A 24337-nucleotide genomic window follows, 5' to 3' on the forward strand; every position below is an offset into this window, starting at 1 on the left:
TTTCAAAACCGAATGCGTTAACTCCTTCAGCACAGGGAATTGCCGATCTAGCATGCCTTGATCTTCGGAATTTTCCCCTTATAAAAGCTAATAAACTGCCCCCAAATGCACTTCGAAACATAAGAGAATGTCTGCTTAAATTCAGTGAAGGTGCTACGGTTGAAAATCTACAGTCGGAATTGACACATCTCGCCACGCACGGGGACAGGCTGAAAAAGTCTCTTCTAAACGAGTATACAGTCAAAGCGTCGGACTTTGATGATGCCGCGGAGATATAGGAAGATACAGAAATAAACCTGGTGAGCAAGAAATGTGCTACCTGCAAGAATTGTGCAATCTGTTGCCATCTCCAGCAGTTAAACCTCTTTACCTGTGCCTAACTATATATGGTTAGCAAATGAATTCCTACTAACACTGTCATGTACTCAAGTGGCATGCAAACTGAGTTTTTCCACTCTTAAAGCAACACCAAAGAACTTTTCCTCTGTCAAACGCACTATTTGTTTATCCAGCACTGGCTTTGCAAAAAAACAATGTCCACAGACAAGGTAGAATATGTTGCATGATTTTATGAAAGTACAATGTATTGCGACTTCAGATGCAAGTCAAATTTGTAGTTTCTTATGTCTCATTCCATCAAACTACAGATCCGCTCCCCGATCTGGCAAACTTACGCAAACTTACATAGTGCGTTTATAGCCGATAAAGGGCCGTGAAGCGAATGCAGAAGTGCCGTTCACCCTGTTACGAGTTGATGAACCACTGAAACGATTTTGGAAACATTATTTTAAGGTGCAAAAAACTCTTTGGTGTTGCTTTAAATTCATCAAGAATCGCCTAAGGACACGATTGTCACAGGATAATTTGGAGGCCTTTATGCTGATGGCGACAGTGAAAGAGGTCCTATAATGAACTTGGATGCTGATGACGTGATAGACAGGGTTGCGGAGAAGAGCAAGCTCCTTCGCACCTTGTTAACTGCATGACGTTAATTAAGACACGTTTGTGGAGCGGCTGCTCTGATGGGTTTCCCGTTTATCAACAAAACTACATTCGCGCGCAGCCATGGGGCAGAAGACGCTTGGTGCCACAACGTTATAAACTTGACTTAAATAGTCGGCTGCTGTAAGCTACAATCGTAATTTTTTATATACCCCTGGTCCCCTGTTGTCTCAATGATAATAACGTCTCATTTCAGGCTATTCATGGGTTTCATCAGGTCCCTTTCCACAGGTGTATCAAATCAAGCACCTTGATTATCAATGCAGACTGCATGGTGCTTGATTAATACACCTGTGGAAAGGGACCTGATGAAACCCATCAATATTTCAGAGTTTGCCGTTCATTTGCATTAACATCGTATTTTGTCATTTTTGGCAAAGACATGCATTCCTTTAGGGATATTGAACATATTGAACATTCTCTAACCATCGTGATTTCGAATTGGTGCAGTTTTCAGCACAAAAACTCATTTTGTTCTTTTCATGGAGAGCACTGCTCTATGCTGTTCTATGGTGCTTTCTGCCTCTTGCGCACGCATGTTTTCGTGACGTTACATAGAAATCCATGTATTCTAGGCTATTCTTTTTTCATTTTCATATTTCATATTGCATTCATTTTTTTGGAGTTGTGCATTGATATATCCATGTTCTTGGTTCAGTCTTTATGCATATTAAAGTTAGAGTTCATCACCAATGGGGCTACAAACGTGTTATGTCCATGCATGTGAAGTTATATCTGTGTGTTGCGATCTCATGTACGCGCGTGCATGCGCGTCCCCGTGTGGGCCGCTGGTTGGTGAAAATGCCAGGGCCGTTTTTAATCCCAGTCCGTCACTGATGTCTAGAGACATATCGGGGCCATTTTATGATTAATTGAAATACATTTCTTACATACGGTTCCTTTAAGCCTAGTCATTCACACCAGAAGCGTGGCGTGTGCATGGCGGCTGCGTTACCTGTCCGTTTTCATTTAAGTGCCCATGTTACCAGGTTAGACCAGTCACATTTGGACTGCCTCCGTGAGACGTGTGGCCCAGGCAAGACTCAAGCCACGCTGCCACCGCAAGCCAGCTAGAGAATAGAAGGAAAGTCCTTTTAGGCAAGTACCCCTATCCCCCTACCTGGCGGCCATCTTGATAATGCACTTTGAGCAGTCATTGGGCAGCTATTTTCCTATTCAAGTGAATGGGGAGGCATACATAAGGGAGGTCATAGTACGTAAAAAGTACATCAGACGAATCTGTGTTTAAATCTGAATTGAACAATATAAATATCTTCCTCCAAATCGCTAAAAAAGATAAAACTGTGGTTAGTTAGCCAGTTACATAACAGGAAGGCGCGGGATATATGCAGACAACTGCCATATTGGCATTACGAACTAACCCCATATATTTATATGGAGGATTCTTTGAGTGCTGTCTCCTCATTAGAAAGACTGATAGAAGTGGCGCCTATTTTTCATGCAAGAGGCAAGCGTGTCTGAAGTAGCCCTGAGAAAAGATACAATGAAATACAAAGTTAGTTACAAAGTTATAGGAGCAGCTCCACAGCAGCACACTCTGCACTCTACATTCTACATTCTACAACTCTCTTTGCCACTCTGAAGGTGATTTCTCCTTGCTGTGTTCATAAGCTTCCAGGGATTATTTATTGGTTCAGGGCAGTTCTTATTGAGCTTATAGGGCATTCCATTGGGCTCTGGATCTGTGGAAATCACATTCATGACAACTACTACAAATTCCCTAAGCTGAGACTTTAAGGGTTAAAACATGAGACAATGATGGGTAAAACATGAGACATACCCTTTCCTACTGAGGTCATCCTTGCTGGGTCGCTGTAATTTGCAGCACTGGCCCCATAAGGTTCCATCTCTTTGCTGGTCTTCTCTTTTCCTCTGGAAAAAGGCGGCCATGCCCATGTCAGAAGCCTGAGGAAACCTGGATCTTTCATTCTTCATTCCATTCCTGCACCTATGAATACACTCTGCCCAATAACATTAAATGTGAATGAGCATCTTTCCGTACGTAACATAACGATTAAGTTCCACTTTAATCAATAGAATTGGCTACATCAGACGTGATAGCCAAGTGTACATTAGGAAAAGTTAGAACAGTCGTCTAAAACCTACCTATGACCAACAGGGTTAGCCATGACACTGGGGTAACTGACCTGACTTCCCTGCCTTACGACTCCACATCCACATGTCGACTGCTTGCCTTCAGCAACTTCTGGTCCTTTATCACTGTAGCTCTCTCTCTCTTTCTGACTTAAAGCTCTCTCCATTGCTTGTGTGCCCTATCAGTGCAGCCCAAGGATATTGCTTGCTTCTCTTGCTACACTGCCCTGGTGAATGTGTGTGTGTGTGTAAGGATGATAAATGCATTAAACAGAACCAAATGGTACATTAGCCATAAATTGTTGATTTGTCTTTTTTATTTCAAAATTGCCCATCTCGTTTATAATAAACAACTCAGTTAAAACTGTACTCCACAGTGTACTCATTTTATATACAGTTGAATCTCTTTTCTTCATCTCTATGTGTCATATTTACAAAACTTGGCACAGACTGCTGAAGAACATCATGAAAAGCTGTGAAAAGAGGACAAAAAGGGCTGAAAGCTACTGTAGTTAAAGTCATCGATGAGCAGGCAAATTACATGCTGCAAACCTGGTTGCAAGGAACCTTTCTGAATCCCATTAATCATAACTGGGTACCAGCACACTGTATTAAAACACCAAATACATACATACATAAATAGGAACATGTTAAACTGTTCAATCTATCTGATTTCACTGTTCACAGAAAATAGGGATTTTTTTTTTTTTAAATTTAATACATTTAATGTATTTCTTATATTAGTATTTGGAATTTCTGAATAGTTGGAAGAGTTGTAATTTAAGCCGTGTCACATAGGGAAGGATATAAACTAGAATGACAGACAATACAATCAGCTGAGTTTACAATTCAGAGGAAATATTTCATATATTTCAGTCTACAAGCCTATTCGCAGTGCCGAAGATAACTACCGGTACATTGAGAACTCTAACCATAACAACTAACCATCCACGCTGACAGAAACCTTTTCATGGATATCATTCAGGTTTCAATGTCATGCCTGTCAAATTAGATGGACTCTGATTGCCTGTGAGTGTTTCTATTGTTCACACAACCACCCGACAATAGGGTTCTTCATGTTGTTATTGTTAAGATGTTATTGTTATTGTGTGCACACTGCCATTCTTATGGGCTAGAGAGATATTTTAAAAGTGTTTTTATGATTATCACTTTAGTCATCATTTGCAGAGCAAACGGCCCTTAAATTGTGTTGATCAAGTTGTCCATCTTGTGGCAGTGAATACACAATCTAACATAGCACAGAGTGAGGGTAAAATACAATAAATAAAGCATTTTTTGAAGGTAAGGCACTTTGAGGATTCTGTGTTGAAAGGAAAAACATTGTTCATAAAATATCATGTTAATGTGTTGTTTGTGTGACAACATGGATATGTACAAATTAAATTGAATAAAAAAAACTCCTTTGTCCCAGCATCAAAAAAAAAATATATATATATATTGTCCTGTTTGTCACTTCAGTTCAAATTCTTGAACTAGCTGAATTGGAAATTCCGAGCCATTCTAAATTCCGTTCAGAATGGCGCACGTCCATAAAGGATCCATCATTTCAGGATTCTTTTCAGTATTCTCCGTTAGTGGCCCTCATTACTCTGAAAATAGGGGTTTATGTGGCCGTGTGTCCGGTATGCAATGCCAGCCATGTTCTGGTTCCCAAAGTTCTTCTGTGAATAGAACACAGAATTAGTTAATTTCACAGGATACTTGAGTAATGAGGTGAATAATTACTGCCACTACATATGGACAGACTGACAGGTTTAAAGGAGAATTCTGGCGAGTTTTCACATAGATCTCCGTTTCACGAGGTCACAGAGTACTGTCAGTACGAAAACAAAAAACAATCAGTTCTACCTAGCTCAAGTTGCTGCAGCCAACAGCTAGAGCTGCCAGGCAGCTACTACACTCTGGGGCATGAACATGGGGGCTCATGCCTGGTAGCTCTAGCTGTTGGCTGCAGCAACTCAAGTTATGTGAAATCATATGTTTCATTTTTTTCCCTACTCAGTTATCTTGAGTCCTTGATATATGTGAAAAATCACCGCAATTCTCCTTTAACTGATGTGAATACACATGTTGAGTAAGGTTTTGAAAGAAGCCCTTTGTCTTTTTTATTGCATTTTTAAGATATGGGAATTGGAGAACCTTTGTGCTCTTAGCTGTAAGATTCAGGTCAGCCTCATTTAAATTTTAAACAACATAAAGAGAAAGCTTACAAAAATAAGACTATTGACAATAAAGACCCAGTGATCAAATGTTAAAATCATTTCCTGGCAGTAACATGTAATAAGCGCTACTCGCGACTTGATTGTTGATATCTGAAAATGGCCGCCGGTGGAGTTATTTACCATTCCGTTGCTTTGGTGATCAGGCATGACCAGGGCGCGGGTGCTGCCACTCTCCACTAGCTCCAGGTTGGCCGGTTCCCAGCCCTTGCTGTTGGCGTTTGCTCGTGGGATCTTCGGAACCGTTCGGTTCCTAAAGTCATATTCCACGTAAGGGCTACTCTTAGCAGGAGAGGCGGAGCCTTTCTTTGACTTCCTGTCACGGTAAAGAACACAAAGTCCTGTCATGAATGTTTCTCATGCATCTCATGGTGTCCAGCCATGACAAATTAGGTTTTAAACCGTCTCCATTTAATGCATATGACTCTCAACAACTCTCATGAATGCCATGTTGTGTGCTGTATTACAGAGTTTCAGACCAAGATACTTTTTAAAACATTTCCATTTCATATAAAATATACAGTATATGCATGTATATTTCATATGTGTATAACAATTATTGTTAATTCACTACTTATTCACTACTTAGCTCTTCTTATCTTACCTGCAACAGATAACAATGAGGACTATCAGGAGAATAAGCAGAAGTCCACCCAACACACAGGACACCACTACCACAGCTAGCATGTAACCTACAAACAAAAAACACTCATTAGTTTTAGACATGCATACTGTACACTGATGCACATGTGAAAGGTGAAAGGTCCCATGGAAGATATGCAAGGTCATTTATAAGGTATATAAAATAACATGCATGTGAATATGCATACAGACACACACACACACACACAGACACACACCCACACACACAGAAACAGACACACACACACACATAATGCACATACACACACAATCCTACACACTGTGACATTCAAAGGTTTACAGACCCACTGGAGCTGGGTATGGTTGGTGTTAACTTACTTTCTTGGCAGTTCACTCCGGAGTAGCCAAAGGAGCAGCTGCAAAACAATAACGCAACAGTACAGAAGTGTTAACACAAGGAACGAGAATATTCATAAGAAAAGACACAGCACATCACAATATAGAAGTTTAGCAGTTACTTTGAAACTAGCGGAGAGTAAAATCTCAGGTCTCACCTAACACATTGATTGTTTTTGGCCTTAGATCCAGATGGACAGACTGCAGACAGAGATAAAGCAGATTTGTTTTCAGGAGAACCACATAATATGTAAAATCCCCTAAGCATTGACAATATTCTGGATTCTGCTAGTTGCACACCACCAAAAAGGCTTTCTGAACCACTTTTGTTTGTGTGTCTGCTTTGTGTTTAAAATAACAAATGTTTTGCAAGCTACTTTCTGTCAAAGAAAATAATCTGTTCTGCCAAACATTTTATCTCCATTTTACATTACATGACCTAATACAACAACCGTATTAACTTTACATTAAATGCTATGCCACACACACCCACGCAGGAGCGGTCAGTGAAGTTGGTTTTCACGTAGCCCGACTTGCACTCGCAGTTCAGCTTTCCATCTTTTTCGGAGCAGGTGGTGGAGATGGGGTCACAGGCATCAGGTGCAGAGCACAACTTAGTGTCTAGAGAAGAGAAAAAAAAAACAAGAAAAACAAGAATTGCTTTCATGTAGGAACATGGTCTTGTTTAAAGTAGAAGACTTTTAGAAGGTAACTCTTTTCCAAAGTCATCCACTGTGAGACAAATACAGACGATTCATGTATTAGTTCAGCTTCCACATCCCAACATTCCTGATGTTAACACGCAGTAAAGGCCCAGGTACTCTGGTTTGCCATTGTGTATGTACTGTGCTATAGGCCTACAGATAAACTTACCTCACCTTGCCTTACATAAACTACTTTTGGTGACTGTGTATTGAAGTATGCATCAGTGGTGTATTCTTATTTTTGAAATCCAGTGTTTGTGGAATTTTGGGATTAAATTGCTTGGGTTAGTCAAGAGTTTGTCTTTGCCAGATACAGAAGCTACACTGCACACTTTTAAGTGCCTTAAATCTATGTGGGTTATTATTTTAATTTAACAGGGATCATTATCACTTTAAAGTTATACTTGTATTCTTAAAAAAGTAACTTGCTATCATTGTTGAGTCTTCCCCTAAGAGTCCCTCAATATTTAAGCATTTATAATACCTGAATATTTTGAGACTGCAAACCCGCACCCCCTTTGGTGAACACCACCTACCAGTCAGAGTCGCTCCCGCGAATAAACAGCCAGTACAGCTTGCAGCTATGACGAACGCTTTATTAACAGCTGTAGCAGTGGTAGTGGATGTGGGACTGTAGATATTCTGCACATTAGCAATCACACTGCCCTCCCTGTAAGATCAAAAAGCAGCAGGTTAAGAGACAACTGAATTTCAATAATAACAATAACAAAAAGCCCCGAGAGGCCGTAGGCTACAGTGATTTTAGAACAGATGAAGGGGTGTTGTCAGGCACGACACGCAACTGATTTGATTCATGTCCTCCAGCTTTGCATCTGTTTTCCTCCATTATGTTCTGTATCATTTTTAAGAACAATCAAATCTACATTAAAACTCTTTAACAGTAAACTGATTTGTAATTGTAATTTTCTGAAATTTTATAGACCAACTAACTAATCGATTCGAGAAAGTAATCAACAGATTAATCAAATGATGATTGAAACTAGATGTACCGCATAGCGGTACAAAATATGACCGCCGCTCAGTCCTGTACATCCGTTCCGCGATAATAAATCACACTTCAATTTGTCTCCATCTTTTACTCCATCCCCCACTCTTGAAACTTTTGTGTATGCTTGTTTGGCATGCCTGTGTGTGTGTGTGCGGCTGCACAGAAAGTAGCCTACTGCCGCTGAAAAGGTGAATAGATTGTAGAATAGCCAAAGAAGTTGTAGCATTGTTATAAAACCTTTAAAATCTCTAAACAATCACAAGTAGGGCAGTTCATCACAGTTCATCCATTGCAACTGGATTGATGAAAGGTCACTTACACCTGTAGCTACATTGTATTTGGGAAAAGCAAAAGGTATCAGCACAATGTTATATTTTTATTTATGTATGTATGTATGTATTTATTAATAAACAAAAACATCTCTGTCAGTTCCATGCCGTTTTCAACAGCTATCAAAAACAAAGGTTTTTGATTCATGTTCCCTTGCATTGTGTAACTGAGGTCCATGGCTAGTCTGGCTTTCACCAATCCAAGCTCAATCTTTTAAGAAATCAAAAAATAAATAGCGGGCAGATCAGGCTGGGTTCACCCAACCTAGTCCATAGCCGCCTGATATTGTTTAATTTTCCGATTGAGATATCCACGCTCTGGCTATTCTAAATGCAAAAATGCATCAGGGAGTTATGACAAAACTGTAACTAACAAACTAGATCCTAATAGAAAGCTGTTAGCTTCCCTAAGCTACAGGTAGGTCTATAAGATAGACCTATTTACAACATAAATTGTCAATAGGCTATGCTGGCGACACAAATTAAATCTCCTTTGGAAACTGTAGTAGTTGGGAATGTTTATCTCGGTTCTGTCACTAGGTGGCGGCATAGGGTTGTAAGTACCATGTAATAGGTAGCACTGGGTAGTATAGCGTGGTAGTAGGCCAGTGAAGGTTATGCTCATTGTACTGCAATTACTAATGTTCAGTAAAAGCCAACCTAAAGGTTATTCAGCTGCCCGTCCATTCTTGTATAGCAAAGAGGATATTACATTTGGCGACGAGGAAAACGGTGAGCTCAGAAGAAGTTGAAAACAACAGTCAAACAACCTGAGTGAAAATCGCGGAGACTCGGCTAATGTCAGACAACGATGGCTATGATGATGGTAGGAACACTCACAGCTTTTGACAATAACGCCCAAACTTGGGAGGAATACGTGGAAGTATTGGACCATTTTTTCATTGCAAATGGGATTGCAGATGAAGGGAGGAAGCGGGCAATATTGTTAAGTTCTGTAGGCAGTCGTACATACAGTTTGATAAGAAGCTTGTTAAGCCCAGTAAAACCGGGTGCTAAATCATATGCTGAATTGACGGCACTGCTTCAGTCACATTATAACCCGAAGCCCAGTGAGATTGTTCAACGATTTCAATTGTATTCGAGGACTAGAGCAGCAAATGAAAATGTGACTGAATATGTGGCAGTGTGTTACGTGAGCTCGCTCAACATTGCAACTATGGAGATAAGTTGACGGAGATGCTACGCGACATGCTTGTTTGGGGCATAGCAGATGATCGCATGCAGCGGAGATTGCTGGCAGAGCCTGAGTTGACGTTCGAGAAAGCCTTGAAAATCGCGCAAGCCATGGAGACTGCAAATAAGGATGTGCGGGACCTGCAGCTTCGGCCGAAAGCGCTGAACAGTACAGTGAGTAAAACTGCATCGCAAGGGGCCGTATACAAGGTGAAGGCAACAACTAAGGGCCAAGAAAAAACAACTTTGTTAACATGTCATAGGTTTCGGGGGTGAGCATATGGCAAGAGACTGTTGCTTTCTTAATGAAAAGTGCCATGGCTGTGGTAAAATCGGACATGTGAAAAGAATGTGCAGATCTTCGTCTCTAGACCAGCAGCAGCTTAAGGGGAGAGAGAAGCGCAAGTAAAAGAGTTTCAGAAATGATAGAAAGCAGTCTGCCCATCACATAAGGGAATCTTCCGAGGAGGTGTCAAGTGATGAAGAGGTATATAGTATAAGTATATATACTCTTTTGATCCTGTGAGGGAAATTTGGTCTCTGCATTTATTCCAATCCGTGAATTAGTAAACACACACAGCACACAGTGAGGTGAATCACACACTAATCCCTGCGCAGTGAGCTGCCTGCATCAACAGCGGCGCTTGGGGAGCAGTGAGGGGTTAGGTGCCTTGCTCAAGGGCACTTCAGCTGTGCCTACTGGTCGGGATTCGAACCGGCAATCCTCCGGTTACAGGTCCGAAGTGCTAAGTCCAACATAATGAAAATAGACCCCATTAACACCCAGCTTAACATAAATGACAACATTGTTGAATTCGAAGTGGATACTGGCTGCAGTGTGACAATTGTGTCAAAGACTGAATATGGCAAGTTATGGACATCAGGACGCACACAAGAACTGCAGGATTGCTCAATGACTCTGAAAACATATACAGGTGAAAAAGTACCTACACTGGGAGCAACGGAAGTCACCGTAAAGTACAAAGACCAAGCCAAACAGCTACCAGTAGTGGTCGTAGCAGGCACAGGGCCCAACGAGCTGGGAATGAACTGTGTGTTTGTGAATAAAATAGAGCAGCCACAACTGACATTACAGGATGTGCTAAGACAACATGAGGACGTTTTCAAGGAGGAACTGGGAACCTGGGTAGGCCCACCAGCAAAAATATATATCAACAAAGGCGTTGCTCCAAAATACTATAAACCTAGGCCAGTCCCCTATGCCATGAGAAAAAAGGTGGAGAGTTAGAGAGACTCACAAAACAAGGAATTATTGAACCAGTGAAATTCTCGGTGTGGGCAGCACCGATTGTGCCAGTGTTAAAGCCTGATAATTCGGTGCGCATCTGTGGAGACTACAAAGTCACCGTCAACCTGGTGTCGAACTTGAGCAGTATCCAATACCGAAATTGGAGGACTTGTTTGAGAAACTGGCAGGTGGGGAAAAGTTCAGTAATCTGGCCATGAGCTATGCGTATCATCAGGTGACACTTGATGAAGCATCCAAGCCATATGTCACTATAAACACACACTTAGGTCTGTTCCAGGTGAATCGTCTTCCATTTGGGGTCTCCTCCAGCCCCGCAATTTTCCAGAGAATGATGGAGAATCTGCTGGCGGGCATTCAAAATGTGGCTGTTTATCTGGACGACATTTTGCTAACGGGCCGGAGCGACCAAGATCACCTGACAACACTGAACCAGGTGTTGACTCGGCTCCAGGAAGCGGGCCTTCGCCTAAAACGCAACAAATGTGCGATCTTGGAACAGGAAGCAGAGTTCCTAGGACATAAGGTGGACGCCTCTGGACTACATCCTCTACCACACAAGGTCAGTGCCATACAGAAAGCACCTGCACCAACAAATTTAACGGAATTGAGAGCATACTTAGGCCTGCTCAACTACTACAACAGGTTCCTGCCAAACCTGTCAACATTGTTATCGCCCTTACATGAACTGTTACGAAAAGAAACCAAATGGAAATGGGAGGCGGAACAAGAGAGAGCTTTTGAGGAGTCTAAGTGACTCATGCAGTCAACTGATGTGTTAGTGCACTATGACAGCAACAAGGACCTGATCCTGTCCTGCGACGCGTCTCCGTACGGAGTGGGTGCAGTGTTGTCACATCGATGGCCAGATGGACAGGAGAGACCCATCAGCTTCATGTCACGGACATTGACGTCGGCTGAATCAAACTACTCACAACTGGACAAGGAAGGTCTGGCGGTGATGTTTGGCATTCAGCGCTTTCATAAATATATATATGGAAGGAAATCTGTAATTTGCACTGACCACAAACCATTACTGTCTCTTTTCAATGAGATGAAAGCAGTGCCTCAAATGGCATCTCCTCGTATTCAGCGTTGGGCAGTTACCTTGACAGCATATGAGTACGAGATTGTCTACAAGCCAGGGAAAGACCATGGCAACGCAGATGCTATGAGCCGACTCCCTCTGCGTCATCAGTCCAACAAGAGGAACGAGTGCTGATGATGGAGAATGTGACCCTCGTCTCAGCAGCGGAAATGAGGAAATGGTTAAGCAGAGACCCTGTGTTGTCCAGAGTGACTGAGTACGTCCAGCATGGTTGGCCGCCACATGACCCAGACCCAGCTGTTCAGCCGTATGCTGTAAGGAAAACAGAGTTAAGTGTGCATGATGAGTGCGTATTGTGGGGCTCGCGTGCTGTAGTGCCACTGCCAGGACGGGACGCCTTGTTACAGCAGCTACATCACGGTCACATTGGCATCACAAGAATGAAAGCTTTGGGGCGAAGCTACTTCTGGTGGCCAAAGTTAGATGCAGACATTAAGGCTATAGTAAAAAGATGTGTCAAATGCCAAGAACAACGTAACTCGCCACCCCCGGCACCCCTTTACCCATGGGAGTGGCCAAGCAAACCGTGGCAAAGGCTACACATTGATTATGCAGGGCCTTTTATGGGACACATGTTTTTGATCCTAATGGACGCACATTCAAAATGGATGGATGCTTACCCATTAACAGCCTCGACTTCAGCCATCACTATTGAATGTCTACGGAAGAGCTTTAGCAATCAGGGACTGCCAGAAACAATTGTGTCCGATAATGGCTCATGTTTTGTGAGTGCAGAATTTAAAGAATTCATGAAGAAAAACGGTATCGAGCACATCACCTCTGCCCCCTATCATGCTTCATCAAATGGCTGTGCGGAGCGCGCAGTCCAGACAATCAAGTCAATGATGAAGAAGGCAGGTGACGGGAACCTCAACACTAAGGTGTCAAGAGTGCTGTTTAGCTATCGCATCACGCCACAATCCACCACCGGGCTGTCACCTGCTGAAATGTTACAAGGTAGGAGGTTAAGATCAACCCTAGACCAAATTCATCCAGACCGCCGAAAAAGGGTCGAACGAAAACAAAGCATCCAGAAGAAACATCATGACAAGCAGTTTTCAGAGAGGAGCTTCCAGGAGGGAGACACAGTGATCACAAAAAACTTCAGTCATGGACCTAAGTGGATTCCCGGGGTCATAACCAAAATCACAGGTCCTGTCTCCTATAAGGTCATGCTGGGAGATGGCAGCATTGTGCGCAGACATGTTGACCAGATACTGGCCAGATCTGAGGACAAGGACTGGATTGAACCAAAGATCATGGAAACCCTGGGACAGGGGACCTCAGCGGCTGCTGCAGTGTCCGAGCATTCCATTCCTGCAGGAAACAGCTGTGTTCTAGAGGGAAGCATGCAGGACTGTACAGAACCTTCTCCCGGCAATTCAAGGTCATCCCTGCCTGACCGCCCACCTCCAGGCATGCCAGTACAGTCACAACAGCAACTGGCCACACCTGCACGACGGTCGCAAAGAAGTGTGGCCAAGCCAAGTTATTTGAAGGATTTTGAGTGTCCATTGTTTTTCCAACCCACTTTTAACTTCCAACAAAATTACGTCTCACTGCAACAATGCGCCATCTAGTGGACAAACGACTACGTATCGCCAATACTGGAAATGCAGCCATGATGATGATGATGATGATGAATATTTGGCTTTCTTTTAATCCTTCTGAATTTGTAATTATGTATCGGCCATTCTAATACCGATAGTATGTGCGTGCCTAAATTTTTTTAGACCCCCCCCATGGATGAAATTCTACGAAACTTGGCATATCCCCAGAGAATGCCAGGTCAATCATACACATAAAATTTGGTGCAGTTCTGAACATCTTAACTGAAGATAGGGGCGATTAAAGCAGAATGATATTGCATTTTCATTTTACCGGGTGCAAATCACAAATGAGTGATTATGGGATTATGGGCCAGGTTGATGTGGGCCCTTGAGACCAACATACCATAAAAGATTCTTCATCCTCAGTGCCACGGTTCAGGTAGTTATTTAGGAAAAACTGCTTTTTTTGCGGTTCGGGGGGCCCAGTGCGGAGTGGCCACTGGGGGCTAAACGATTTTTTCCGTAAAAAGTCTAGTGGGGCTACATACCCACCAAATTTCATGTGCACCGGTGGTTGGTGTCCCGGTATCGTTGACCAAAAAATTCAGGAAGTAGATGACGGAAAAAAAAAACTTTGACAATCATTATATGACGCGACAGCTAGCGGCGGTCATAATGACTGTTAGTTGCAGGTCTACTTTGGTGCCATTTCAGTTTCAGCCAAAGATTCGCACGTAGCGCTCTAGAATCTTTGGTTTCAACCATTCTCTACCTCAGTGACCACACTGCCTTCTGTGTAAGGTCCAAAAGGCATCAAGTTAAGACAAACACCTACAGTAGATGACTTGAAGACCTTTGACCTGCGTATTTTTTGTTCTTGTCTGTATGTAACTGAGATGCACTATCAATTCACCAATTCACATTCAATTCACCAAATCAATTTGTTTAGGCGTGTAGCTGACGTTTTTATCCAGACGTGCAGTACAAACACCCTGACTGTACTGGCTCTTCATAACAATGCACTGATAATATAATGTCTTACCTCAAAAACATGACATTGTAAAATACAGGCTAATTTGATCACCAATGTGCTTGACTGACTGATGTGTTTATTGTGTGTTGGCTCTTGCTCATGTCTGTCATTTCATAGATATTTTGAGAGCAGCAATGTTAAATGTAAATGTAAATGAGGTTTCTAGGCCAAGCATACTGGCTTATACAAGGAATTTGGTCTCTGAATTTATTCCATCCGTGAATTAGTGAATGCACAGTCAGGTGAAGCACACACTAAAACAGAGCAGTGAGCTGCCTTGCTACAGCGGCGCTCGGGGAGCAGTAAGGGGTTAAGTGCCTTGCTCAAGGGCACTTTAGCCATTCCTACTGGTCGGGGTTCAAACCGGCAACCCTTCAGTTACAAGGCCGAAGCCCTAACCAGTAGGCCACGGCTGCCCACAATGTTGAACAATTACTCCATGAGGATTAATAATAGCAACACATGTATATCAACTCAGTCAATTTATTGAACTGATTCTAACTGATAATAAATGATCATTAATAAATTAGATGGCCCACCTGAGGCTGAAAACAATGGAGGTGATGTATCCCTCTGTATTATTGTTAAGCGTTGACTGGAGCTATGATTTTAAAGACAGATGAGGTTTAGTGACAGAGGGACCACATATAGGGCATAGGTCATACATGCATTATGTGATTTTTCTGTTTACTCCAACCAATACAAATGTTTAATCCATCATGCCATGGCCTTTGCCTTTATATTTCACCACAATTAATACCTTTCAGGGAAATATTTTAAAAATACATCAAAAGCACAGGTGTTGCTATCTTTATATTCTGAAAAATCTGAGAGACATTTTCTAGAGGTTATAAATTATTCTTTTACATATCCAATACAGTTAGACTTACCTCAGCCACTATCTCATCAGAAGTCTTTTTGAATTCTTCAGAAGTCTTGTCTGCCATGGCTTGGGTAAAGTTTCGAAATACCCGTATCTCAGCAGGAAAGACATTTGCTGCAATAAGTGCAATTAAGGAGACAATTTTATTATTTTCATTTCTGAAAATGAACCAAAAATGTCTCAGTCTAATGATCATATAAAACATAATATTAATACTTGTCTTAATTGCTACAGCAAATAATCTTTTATTGCAAATAGCCAAGAATTTTCTTGGCAAGGTTTGTTTGTACAATATTACATTAACTGACATTTAGCTGACTCTCTTATCCAGAGCGAATTACAGTGAAATAAGTACGGTGGAAAAGGTAGTTGCTTCCTCTGGGGCAACCCCGGGCTAAATGCCATGCTCGGGGGGCACAGTGTTGGCAGCCCCTGGGATTGAACCCATGACCTTCAGGTGTTCCATGTAAACGCCCAGATCTCTAACCACTGGACAACCACCTCCTTATGTTACCTGTACACAACACCAGCTTACCTTCTTTGCAGACATTGTCCTGTAGCACCAGTCCAGTGAAACACACACACATATAGTTGTCAAACCGTGGCTCACACAGACTTCTCACTGGGCACGGGTTTGACATGCAGGGATCTATGACGGGACAGAGCAAACAAATTATCTTTCAAAAATAATGAAAAGCTGATGTCAAGGAAGGACTAATGCTTTCATTTTTAATCAGCAATGCTATGTGTAGGTAGAACCAGTGTAAAGGGAATATGCATATCTGTGAAGTACATCAGCATACCAGGACGTGCAGTGACGGTAGGTGGGGTTGAGGCATCAGGAGTTGAGGTTTCAGCTGTGTTAGGGCTGTTAGGAGAGACTGTGACTGGAGTTGTAGTTCCTTCAACTGGAGTGGGACTTGTAGCATTGGGTGCAGGCGAACTGGGACTTGTAACTTCGGTGGCTGGCGAAATGGGGCTTGTAGTATCGGGTGCAGGCGAACTGGGACTTGTAGTATCGGGTGCAGGCGAACTGGGACTTGTAACTTCGGGGGCTGGCGAACTGGGGCTTGTAGTATCGGGTGCAGGCGAACTGGGACTTGTAGTATCGGGTGCAGACGAACTGGGACTTGTAACTTCGGGGGCTGGCGAACTGGGGCTTGTAGTATCGGGTGCAGGCGAACTGGGACTTGTAGTATCGGGTGCAGGTGAACTGGGACTTGTAGTATCGGGTGCAGGCGAACTGGGACTTGTAACTTCGGGGGCAGGCGAACTGGGACTTGTAGCTTCGGGGGCAGGCGAACTGGGGCTTGTAGCTTCGGGGGCTGGCGAACTGGGGCTTGTAGCTTCGGAGGCTGGCGAACTGGGACTTGTAGCTTCGGGGGCAGGCGATTTGGGACTTGTAGCTTCGGGGGCAGGCGAACTGGGACTTGTAGCTTCGGGGGCAGGCGAACTGGGACTGGTAGCTTCGGGGGCAGGCGAACTGGGGCTTGTAGCTTCGGGGGCAGGCGAACTGGGACTTGTAGCTTCGGGGGCTGGCGAACTGGGGCTTGTAGCTTCGGGGGCAGGCGAACTGGGGCTTGTAGCTTCGGGGGCAGGCGAACTGGGGCTTGTAGCTTCGGGGGCAGGCGAACTGGGACTTGTAGCTTCGGGGGGTGGCGAACTGGAACTCATAGAATCTGAAGTACTGCCATCTGGACTGACTTGAGTTCTAGAACTGTCAGCAACTGAAATATTTCAGTGGAGAAGAAATGAGAAGTGAATTACTTGCTTTGTGTAATAACTTTAAAGCTTGGGTTTTAGGTTGGTTTGAACTTGATAGAATCATCTATCATATATCACATATACAAGAATGCTTTTCAACCGGTCTCAAAAACCAGGCAACCGGTCTCAAAAACTCACATTAGCTTGTTTCATGCTACTTAACAGAAATATATCCTATATAACATTTTAAATGTTTTAGGTTATATAACGTTTTAAAACTGTTTTTTTATAGATGTGGTAAGGTTTCAAGTGTGAGAACTTCAGGGGAGCTTCATTCCATTGTTTTTATTTTTCTATTAGGCCTTACATTTTCTAGACCCATTTTCTCTCTCTCTGAACACTTTGAGATGAACGGCAGCAGTTTCTGTTGATGTTTGTTTAATAGGACTAGACTTATATATCTATTCTCATCTCACTGGCAGCTGCTGATTCTCCCAAAGGAGCGAGGGGTTGTGATAAGAGAGGACAAGGTACACAGGTGCAGGAGTGGCAAGGCACAGAAGCCCTCTCTCTTTCTCTAGGCTTCAATCTTATGCTTGTTTAAACAAAAAAATATGAACATTTTCTTAACATTTTTAGTTCTTTAATTATTAAAAAAAACTATGAAATATACTAAAAGTGTCCCCGCCCCTTTCTTTCAAGCACACACTTCTCCAAAGTATTGTTTTAAGGCTGACTTCTTATAAATTATTAATTTACATTGTGTAAATTGCTTTTTTTTTGTTGAGATCCGGGTGTACTTTAAGTCCTGCTCAAACACAGTCCCAGATGTATGTGTGTGTGTGTGTGTGTGTGTGTGTGTGTGTGTGTGTGACAGAGAGAGAGAGAGAATGTGTGCCAGGACGGGAAGGGGTGTAATCTAAAGAGGAATAAAACATTCAGCTTAATGAAACCCAGACATGGTCATACGCATATGGTCCAAGTGTTGTACTTCAGCTACATGTGTCTGGCTGTGGGTTCTATGCTGTAGTACAGCAGCAATGCATGGCCACGACATTAAATATAAAGAGTTCAACTAAATTCGATGAAGGCCCCATACAGTTTGTAAACACCAATGACGGGAGGAAAATAATCCAGTCAAGACACAACAGTCTTGCTACAACAATAATCCAAGTACAGCATATTTGGCCTTATAAACCCCTACTACGTTTGACCTCATTTGGCACTGCCTATTCACAGAGAGGCCATTTCAACCAATAGACTAGCGGACAGGGTTGGGGTCAGACCACAGAATAGCTTTCCCTGGGGTTACCTATACAAAGCCAGAGAGCTCAGCCCAGGAATGACACAATGAAAGATTCCCATGGGTAGAAACAAGAGACGCACATGCTCCTGGGAGAGAAACCAGTCTCTCCTAACCTCACTTGGTTTGGGTTTCTCAGACAAGGTCTGCATAGCATATACCCGGGAAAACATAGGAAATCACTGCTGTCAGTGAAACCAGAAGAGGATACAAACTCTAGAGGAAACAAGCTCTTCCAAAACATGTGAAAATTGTGACACATGCTCCGTTTTGAGTGGAGTGGAGTGAAGCAAAGACATTCGTAAGATGCATGTGTAGGCCTAGTGGGGAACATTGCAGTATCATAGTAGGCCTAGTGGGGAACATTGCAGTATTATAGTAGGCCTACTGGGGAACATTGCAGTATCATAGTAGTGTGTAACAAATATTGGTGACTTGTTACTTTTCTTGCTGATCTGTGGAAGGGGGAAGTTGTTAAAATTCCTGTGCCAAGATATGATTTGGGCAATCTAGTCCTTTGTACCTTTGGACCATGTACCATACAATAAAAGTAGTTTGCCTGTTATTTTCACTGTTAATTTGGAAAAATGGGTGTAATAAAAAAAAGCTAAAAATGTATCACTAACTGAGGTTTTATTAATTCACCTGCGTCACAATCAAGAGAACTCTCTCCAATCAAGAAACACTCTCCAAAGCCTCTCCAAAACAAAAAAGACAACACAAAGGCAAGTACAGGACAGTTATTCTGACTCAAGCGAGTCAAAGATTAATCTTTGCCACTAACAGGTTGGATGACGTCCATATCATACTGATAACCCCTCCTCCTCATTTACTCTCTGTGTATGCGCCTTCTCCTTTATTCACTCCCCTCCTCCCTTTTTTCCTCTCTTCTATTTCCTCACTCTCTCGCTCTGTCGATGATGTCTTTGCTGACAGTCTGTCTCGATGTGAGCTTGTTACCTGCCTCTGTCTCCCTCTTTAGCCAGCTTTGTCTTGCCACTCGCTGCTGATCTCCAACCTCTTAGTGCGTCGTGAGTCGTGACTGAGCAGCACCCCGCAGGTGGAGAGAGTGGAGAGGCCAGACAAAAGCAAACACTCACCGCACAAAGAGAAGCCGAACAAAAACACGAAGCTTCAAAAGCTACTAGGCTGGAAAACCCAATGAAATCCCTCTTCTCTATTCTTACCACACACACACACACACACACACAGGTGCACACACACACATATGCACACACACACACACACACACACACACACAGATACATACATAATCAAGTGCGCACACACACACACACAATCCCTGGTAAAATAAAGACCATCTTGCTTGATGCTTGGCTAACACAAGTACGCAAGTCTGCCAGGTGGACTAAGAGTGATAAAGAGAGGTTTTAGATACACTGGGGAAAGGAGGAGAAGGAACAGTGTGTGTGCTGGTTACTATCACAGTCACCATAAAAGCTGTGCCGGATAAGGTGTGTCGACACCGATGACCCGACTCCATGATATATACCATGGGTACTCCTGGAACAAATCAATGCTGGGTGTAACTAGTGTTCGAGAGGTTGGTAGTGTCTTGGGTGGGGACTGGTTCAAAGGTGTTTCAGATAGTACCTTCGCCCCCTATCTAGATTATCAGTATCTGCTCAGTGAAAACTCTTTACCTATCAAGATCGTCCATGTCCTCCACCCTTAAAGGAGAATTCCGGTTGTTTTCCACATAGATCTGTCTTTCTCAAGGTCACCGAGTACTGTCGGTACGAAAAAAGAAAAAAAAAAGGAAAACAATCGGTTCTACCAAGCTCGAGTTGCTGCAGCCAACAGCTGGAGCTGCCAGGCAGCTACAGTGCTCTACACTCTAGGGGCATGTTCATGTGCCCTCATGTTTATGCGCTCGATGGTGTTTTATGCCCCCAACGTCGTCTTCCAGGCAGCGCTGCCACCGTCGACTTAAAGGCACCTTATCCTAAACCTAACCCTAACCCTAACCTTAACCCATGCCTAACCATAGCGCCTTCCAGGCAGTGCTGCCTTGAAGAGAACGTTGGGGGCATAAATCTTATCTTATAAAATAAATAAGAAACTGTTCATGCCCCTAGAGTGTAGCACTGTATCATCATCATCTTCCGTTTTTCTTCAACCTACCTCTTTCACTACCTTTGCATGTAAACAGTGAAAACCTGACCTCCAATGATCTCACTAACTTAAGTAATCTGGACCACTTGCTCCAACTACCCTATTCACAGCCTGTGCTTGACAGCCATTTATGCTTCGCTAGCCATAACTGCTTCCTCATATAAGAGGACTCGTGGATAGGTTTGAGGGCTGCAGGAAACAGCCAGGATGTAATGAGGTGTAACTGACTGAAAGGTCTTATTGGGTACTGGTAATACTCCTTGGGAGAAAAACAAACATGTCTGCCAGTAAAACTCAGCCAAGAGTGAAATCTAGTCTAGCGCTGACTACCAGCAGAAGGGAAAATATAGCTAATCCTGTCAAGTTTCCCTTTAACACCAAGCTAGAGCAAAGGGTTATGAAGTTAATAAGCGCTCAGCTTGACCAGGACATAATGTGTGTGTGTGTGCCATCAGACAATAACTCCATTAACCGCAATTCAAATGCTACACCATTGGTACACCAATAGTTCATCCATTTATTTACTTATTTGCCATATTCTCTTGTGAACCTCCTTGTACTGCTGTAACAAATCAAACAAAAGTCTCTCCCTCCAGAAAGACTGTACACACAGTACACACTGAGTTTCACTGTGTGTCGCTTCAGATAATCGCATCGGCTCCCCACCCTCGAAGCTCAACCCCACCCATCCTCCCTTTCCAAGCACTTAGTGTCCGATATCAAAAGTGAAGGAAAAGACTCCTGCTTCCTGTCTGCAGCCCAAACTTTTTTAGAGGTTGTAAATAAAAATTAGGAAAACAATAGATCAAACAAATGTGAGGAGGATATCATCGCAATGGCCCAGAAAACTACACAGCACGATCATCACCACCTGTTCTCCATCTTCCGAGCTGTTGCCCAGCTGCAGTCACACACACACACTCTCTCACACACACACACACACACACACATCCCCTTGTGCTCCTTCACCTTGATGGTCTCTTTGTGCTGCTTCTCTGAAAAAACACTGAATATATGTGTGTGTGAGAGAGACAGAGAAAGCGAGATGAAGGGAGAGAAAGAGAGAGGCATAAAGGGAAAGAGAATAAACAAGATGGAGTGGAGAGAGAGAGAGAAAGAGGGAGAGAATGACAATCAGGCATAGAGAAAGAAAGAGGCAGAGAGAGAAAAAGGCAAGAGAGAAAAAGAGAGAGGGGGAAAGAGAGGGAGAGCTGGTGAGGGCTCGTATGTCCATGCACAGAGGGCAACCTCAATCCCAGCACCACACAATGGATCCGATTTAGAATGCCACAGCAAGGCTCCTGTTGTTCTCCTCCTGGTAACAACTGATATGGGAAATACAGTCACTAAAACACACTTCTCTTGAGGTATCAAAACAACCAGTACAGAGTGTGGAGGGATTCACTTTTTTGGTAAAAGATATCAGATGCATTTCTTTCATGAGGGTAACCGTGTGAGTTTTCGCCCTAAGGTTTTCCCTCAAGTGCACTCTATGGTAACCAATCTGTGTGTGTGTGTGTGTGTGTGTGTTGGGAGGGGGGGTATGTCTTGGGGGGACATACAGGGGGGGATGTCTTCCTTACCCCCTAACCAGGCTAGTCACTATCACCATTATCAGATATATTGATCCAAGAAAGCATGGGCAAACACCTGAGCAGTGAAGCTTTGTCTTTTAGAACGCACACACACACACATACACACTCTTTCTCTCTTGCTGAGTCACAGGGGGTCCTGGGACATACTGGGACATACTCGAATAAAGGTTCGGTCACCACACTTCTGGGTTACCGTGGAAACATCTGCTTACTCAGGAGGGGATTAGGACACATTCCTGGAATAGCATGCGGCCCATCAAGCGGTGCTGTTCTGAAAAGTTCTGGTCAAATACTTGTTAGATAGTAGGTTACTCCACTCCTGGGACACAGACTTAAAGATCTGTTTCTGAAGGAAACACAAAAAACGTATTGACTAAAGTACACAGGCCTTGGCTGGCTTGGCTTATCTGCAGTTTCAGAGCCTAGACATGAGATTCTGACCACAACTGCTCCAAAACAGGGGCAGCAACCCCCCCCTACCCACACACACAAACAGACACACAGACACGAATCTAACAGTGACCTGTCACAGGTGCGCTAGTTCTCACCATCCTGCAGTGCCCCTTCAGAGTCAACCGCAAGTTACATTCACACCACAGTACTGAATTTGTTTTCAACATTAACTGGATTTCATGAACAAAGGCAAAATATACAGAAAAGCCATTCATCTTAGCTTGTATTATCATAGAGAACCCATAGCATGGGCTACTCAATAGGCAGTGAAGCTATGCTATACTAGGCATACCGACCATCCACTCCATCAAGACACCTGGAATGCAGCTCAAGGCTATAGGTGACCCTTTATGACCCTATACTTTCTAAATGAGGCCCAAGACCACTTTAAAACAAACTAGGGCCAATTCATCACTGAATCCAACAACGGAAGAGATCAGACTGCTCCAGTTAAGCAAGCCAACAGCTAAGCAAGAGGGGTGAAAAATTAACTCCCACGTTAACCCGAGAGGTCAGGTAAGCAGCTAAACCTGTCCCGCGCTTAACATATAACCGCGACCCTGACAAAGCGCCAAACACAGATCAAATAGCTCAATATTTCAACATGATGAAAAAGAGACGTTAGGATTGATGATATTCCGTTTCTTGTTCAAAGCGGTCTCTTTAGTTTGCCACTGGATTTTTCCACTGGAAGGATATGCGGCTCTGACCATAAAAATGTCCGGGATCACATGGTGTCTCTTTATTGTAGCCGTCTTCATTAAGCATCTTTTTCCAATTAAGATACGAGGCTTTTAGTTTTGGTGAATTAATTACTAATTCGGCCACTAGACAGCCTTTTAAACAGTAGCCTAGAGAATGATTTCAAACAGACGTTCGCAATTAAACTATTTGGCTATTAAGTTAATTTAATCATAGTTTAGTATACTGTTACTAATAGAAGTAGTAAGAAATATAAGCCTAACTGCAGACCACCGTAACCATTAGGTTACATAATCTACCCAAACTGAAATGAGCTTACCTTGTGAATGCACCCCTGACGCAACCAACCAGCACACCATCAGAACTTTTGCCAACGTCTTCATTGTTAATTAATTTATAACACAAGCGAGACTAAATAAAAACAGTAAAGATCTGTGTTAGTGTGCCCTTCTTGCAATAACGGGCGACCTGTAGTAATAGGATCCACAAGACGCTTGAAGTGAGGGTATCGGGCGAAGTCTTCGGAGAGTGGTCTTTATAGCTTTGGAAAACCCAAAAGATAAGTTACTAGCCACACCTCCTGCAATACAAGCGAGTTGTAAACGTCCACCCTGCTAATGATTCAGCATCCTCCCAGCCGTTTCACGTCGCCAAGAGTTGGATGTTGAAACAACGTTTATTGGAGCATCCTTTGTTGACTGTAGTTCTGAGTGAAATATTATGACTTATTTTCTGCACTGGTTTATTGTCCTCCTTTGATCTAAGCGGGCTGAATGTTTTTCAAATCTAAGGTTAGGCTATGGGGAAAACAAGATGCCAGTGCAGTCTGACTTGACTTGAAAATATAGGCTACACATCTGCAATTTCCTCACTCCTACACTGCAGGTAGACCCTAAGGAGACAGTGACAGAAAAAAGATGTAAATTGAATCAAAGTTTGTCATCTCATTTTTTTTAAAGGTACAGCTTACTTGACTGCTTTTTGGTTGAGAAGGTTCCCTCAAACAACTTG

General features: G+C 43.0%; 1 protein-coding gene across 3 annotated transcripts; it reads right to left on the minus strand.

Moving 5' to 3' along the window:
* Positions 1 to 3416: 3416 nt before the first annotated feature.
* LOC125287737 (mucin-13-like) lies at positions 3417 to 23825 on the minus strand. Of its 3 annotated transcripts, none has more exons than XM_048233731.1 (13): positions 23646 to 23825; positions 17067 to 17160; positions 16237 to 16946; positions 15969 to 16082; positions 15441 to 15547; positions 15090 to 15151; positions 7597 to 7730; positions 6846 to 6977; positions 6515 to 6557; positions 6339 to 6376; positions 5962 to 6049; positions 5481 to 5673; positions 3417 to 4799 (listed from the first exon to the last, which is right to left on the minus strand). In XM_048233731.1, exons 1-13 carry the CDS (start codon positions 23707 to 23709, stop codon positions 4710 to 4712), a joined length of 1869 nt encoding a protein of 622 aa, XP_048089688.1. In that variant the 5' UTR covers positions 23710 to 23825; the 3' UTR covers positions 3417 to 4709. The 3 variants fall into 3 exon arrangements, with proteins under 3 accessions (XP_048089688.1, XP_048089687.1, XP_048089686.1); XM_048233730.1 differs by having other exon boundaries at positions 16237 to 16526; positions 16617 to 17160; XM_048233729.1 differs by having other exon boundaries at positions 16237 to 17160.
* Between the last annotated feature and the right edge of the window lie 512 nt (positions 23826 to 24337).

This window comes from Alosa alosa, chromosome 22 (genome assembly GCF_017589495.1).
Source record: "Alosa alosa isolate M-15738 ecotype Scorff River chromosome 22, AALO_Geno_1.1, whole genome shotgun sequence".
Lineage (NCBI taxonomy): Eukaryota > Metazoa > Chordata > Actinopteri > Clupeiformes > Clupeidae > Alosa > Alosa alosa.

Bases quoted from the DNA above. Each gene is read 5' to 3' on its own strand.
- LOC125287737 (XM_048233729.1), bottom strand. From the start codon at position 23,709: ATGAAGACGTTGGCAAAAGTTCTGATGGTGTGCTGGTTGGTTGCGTCA. The intron at 15,152-15,440 runs GTAAGTCTAACT...TTAAAATCATAG, and splicing joins CTGATGAGATAGTGGCTGAG to CTCCAGTCAACGCTTAACAA. The intron at 4,800-5,480 runs GTAAATAACTCC...TTCTATTCACAG, and splicing joins ATCACCAAAGCAACGGAATG to AAGAACTTTGGGAACCAGAA.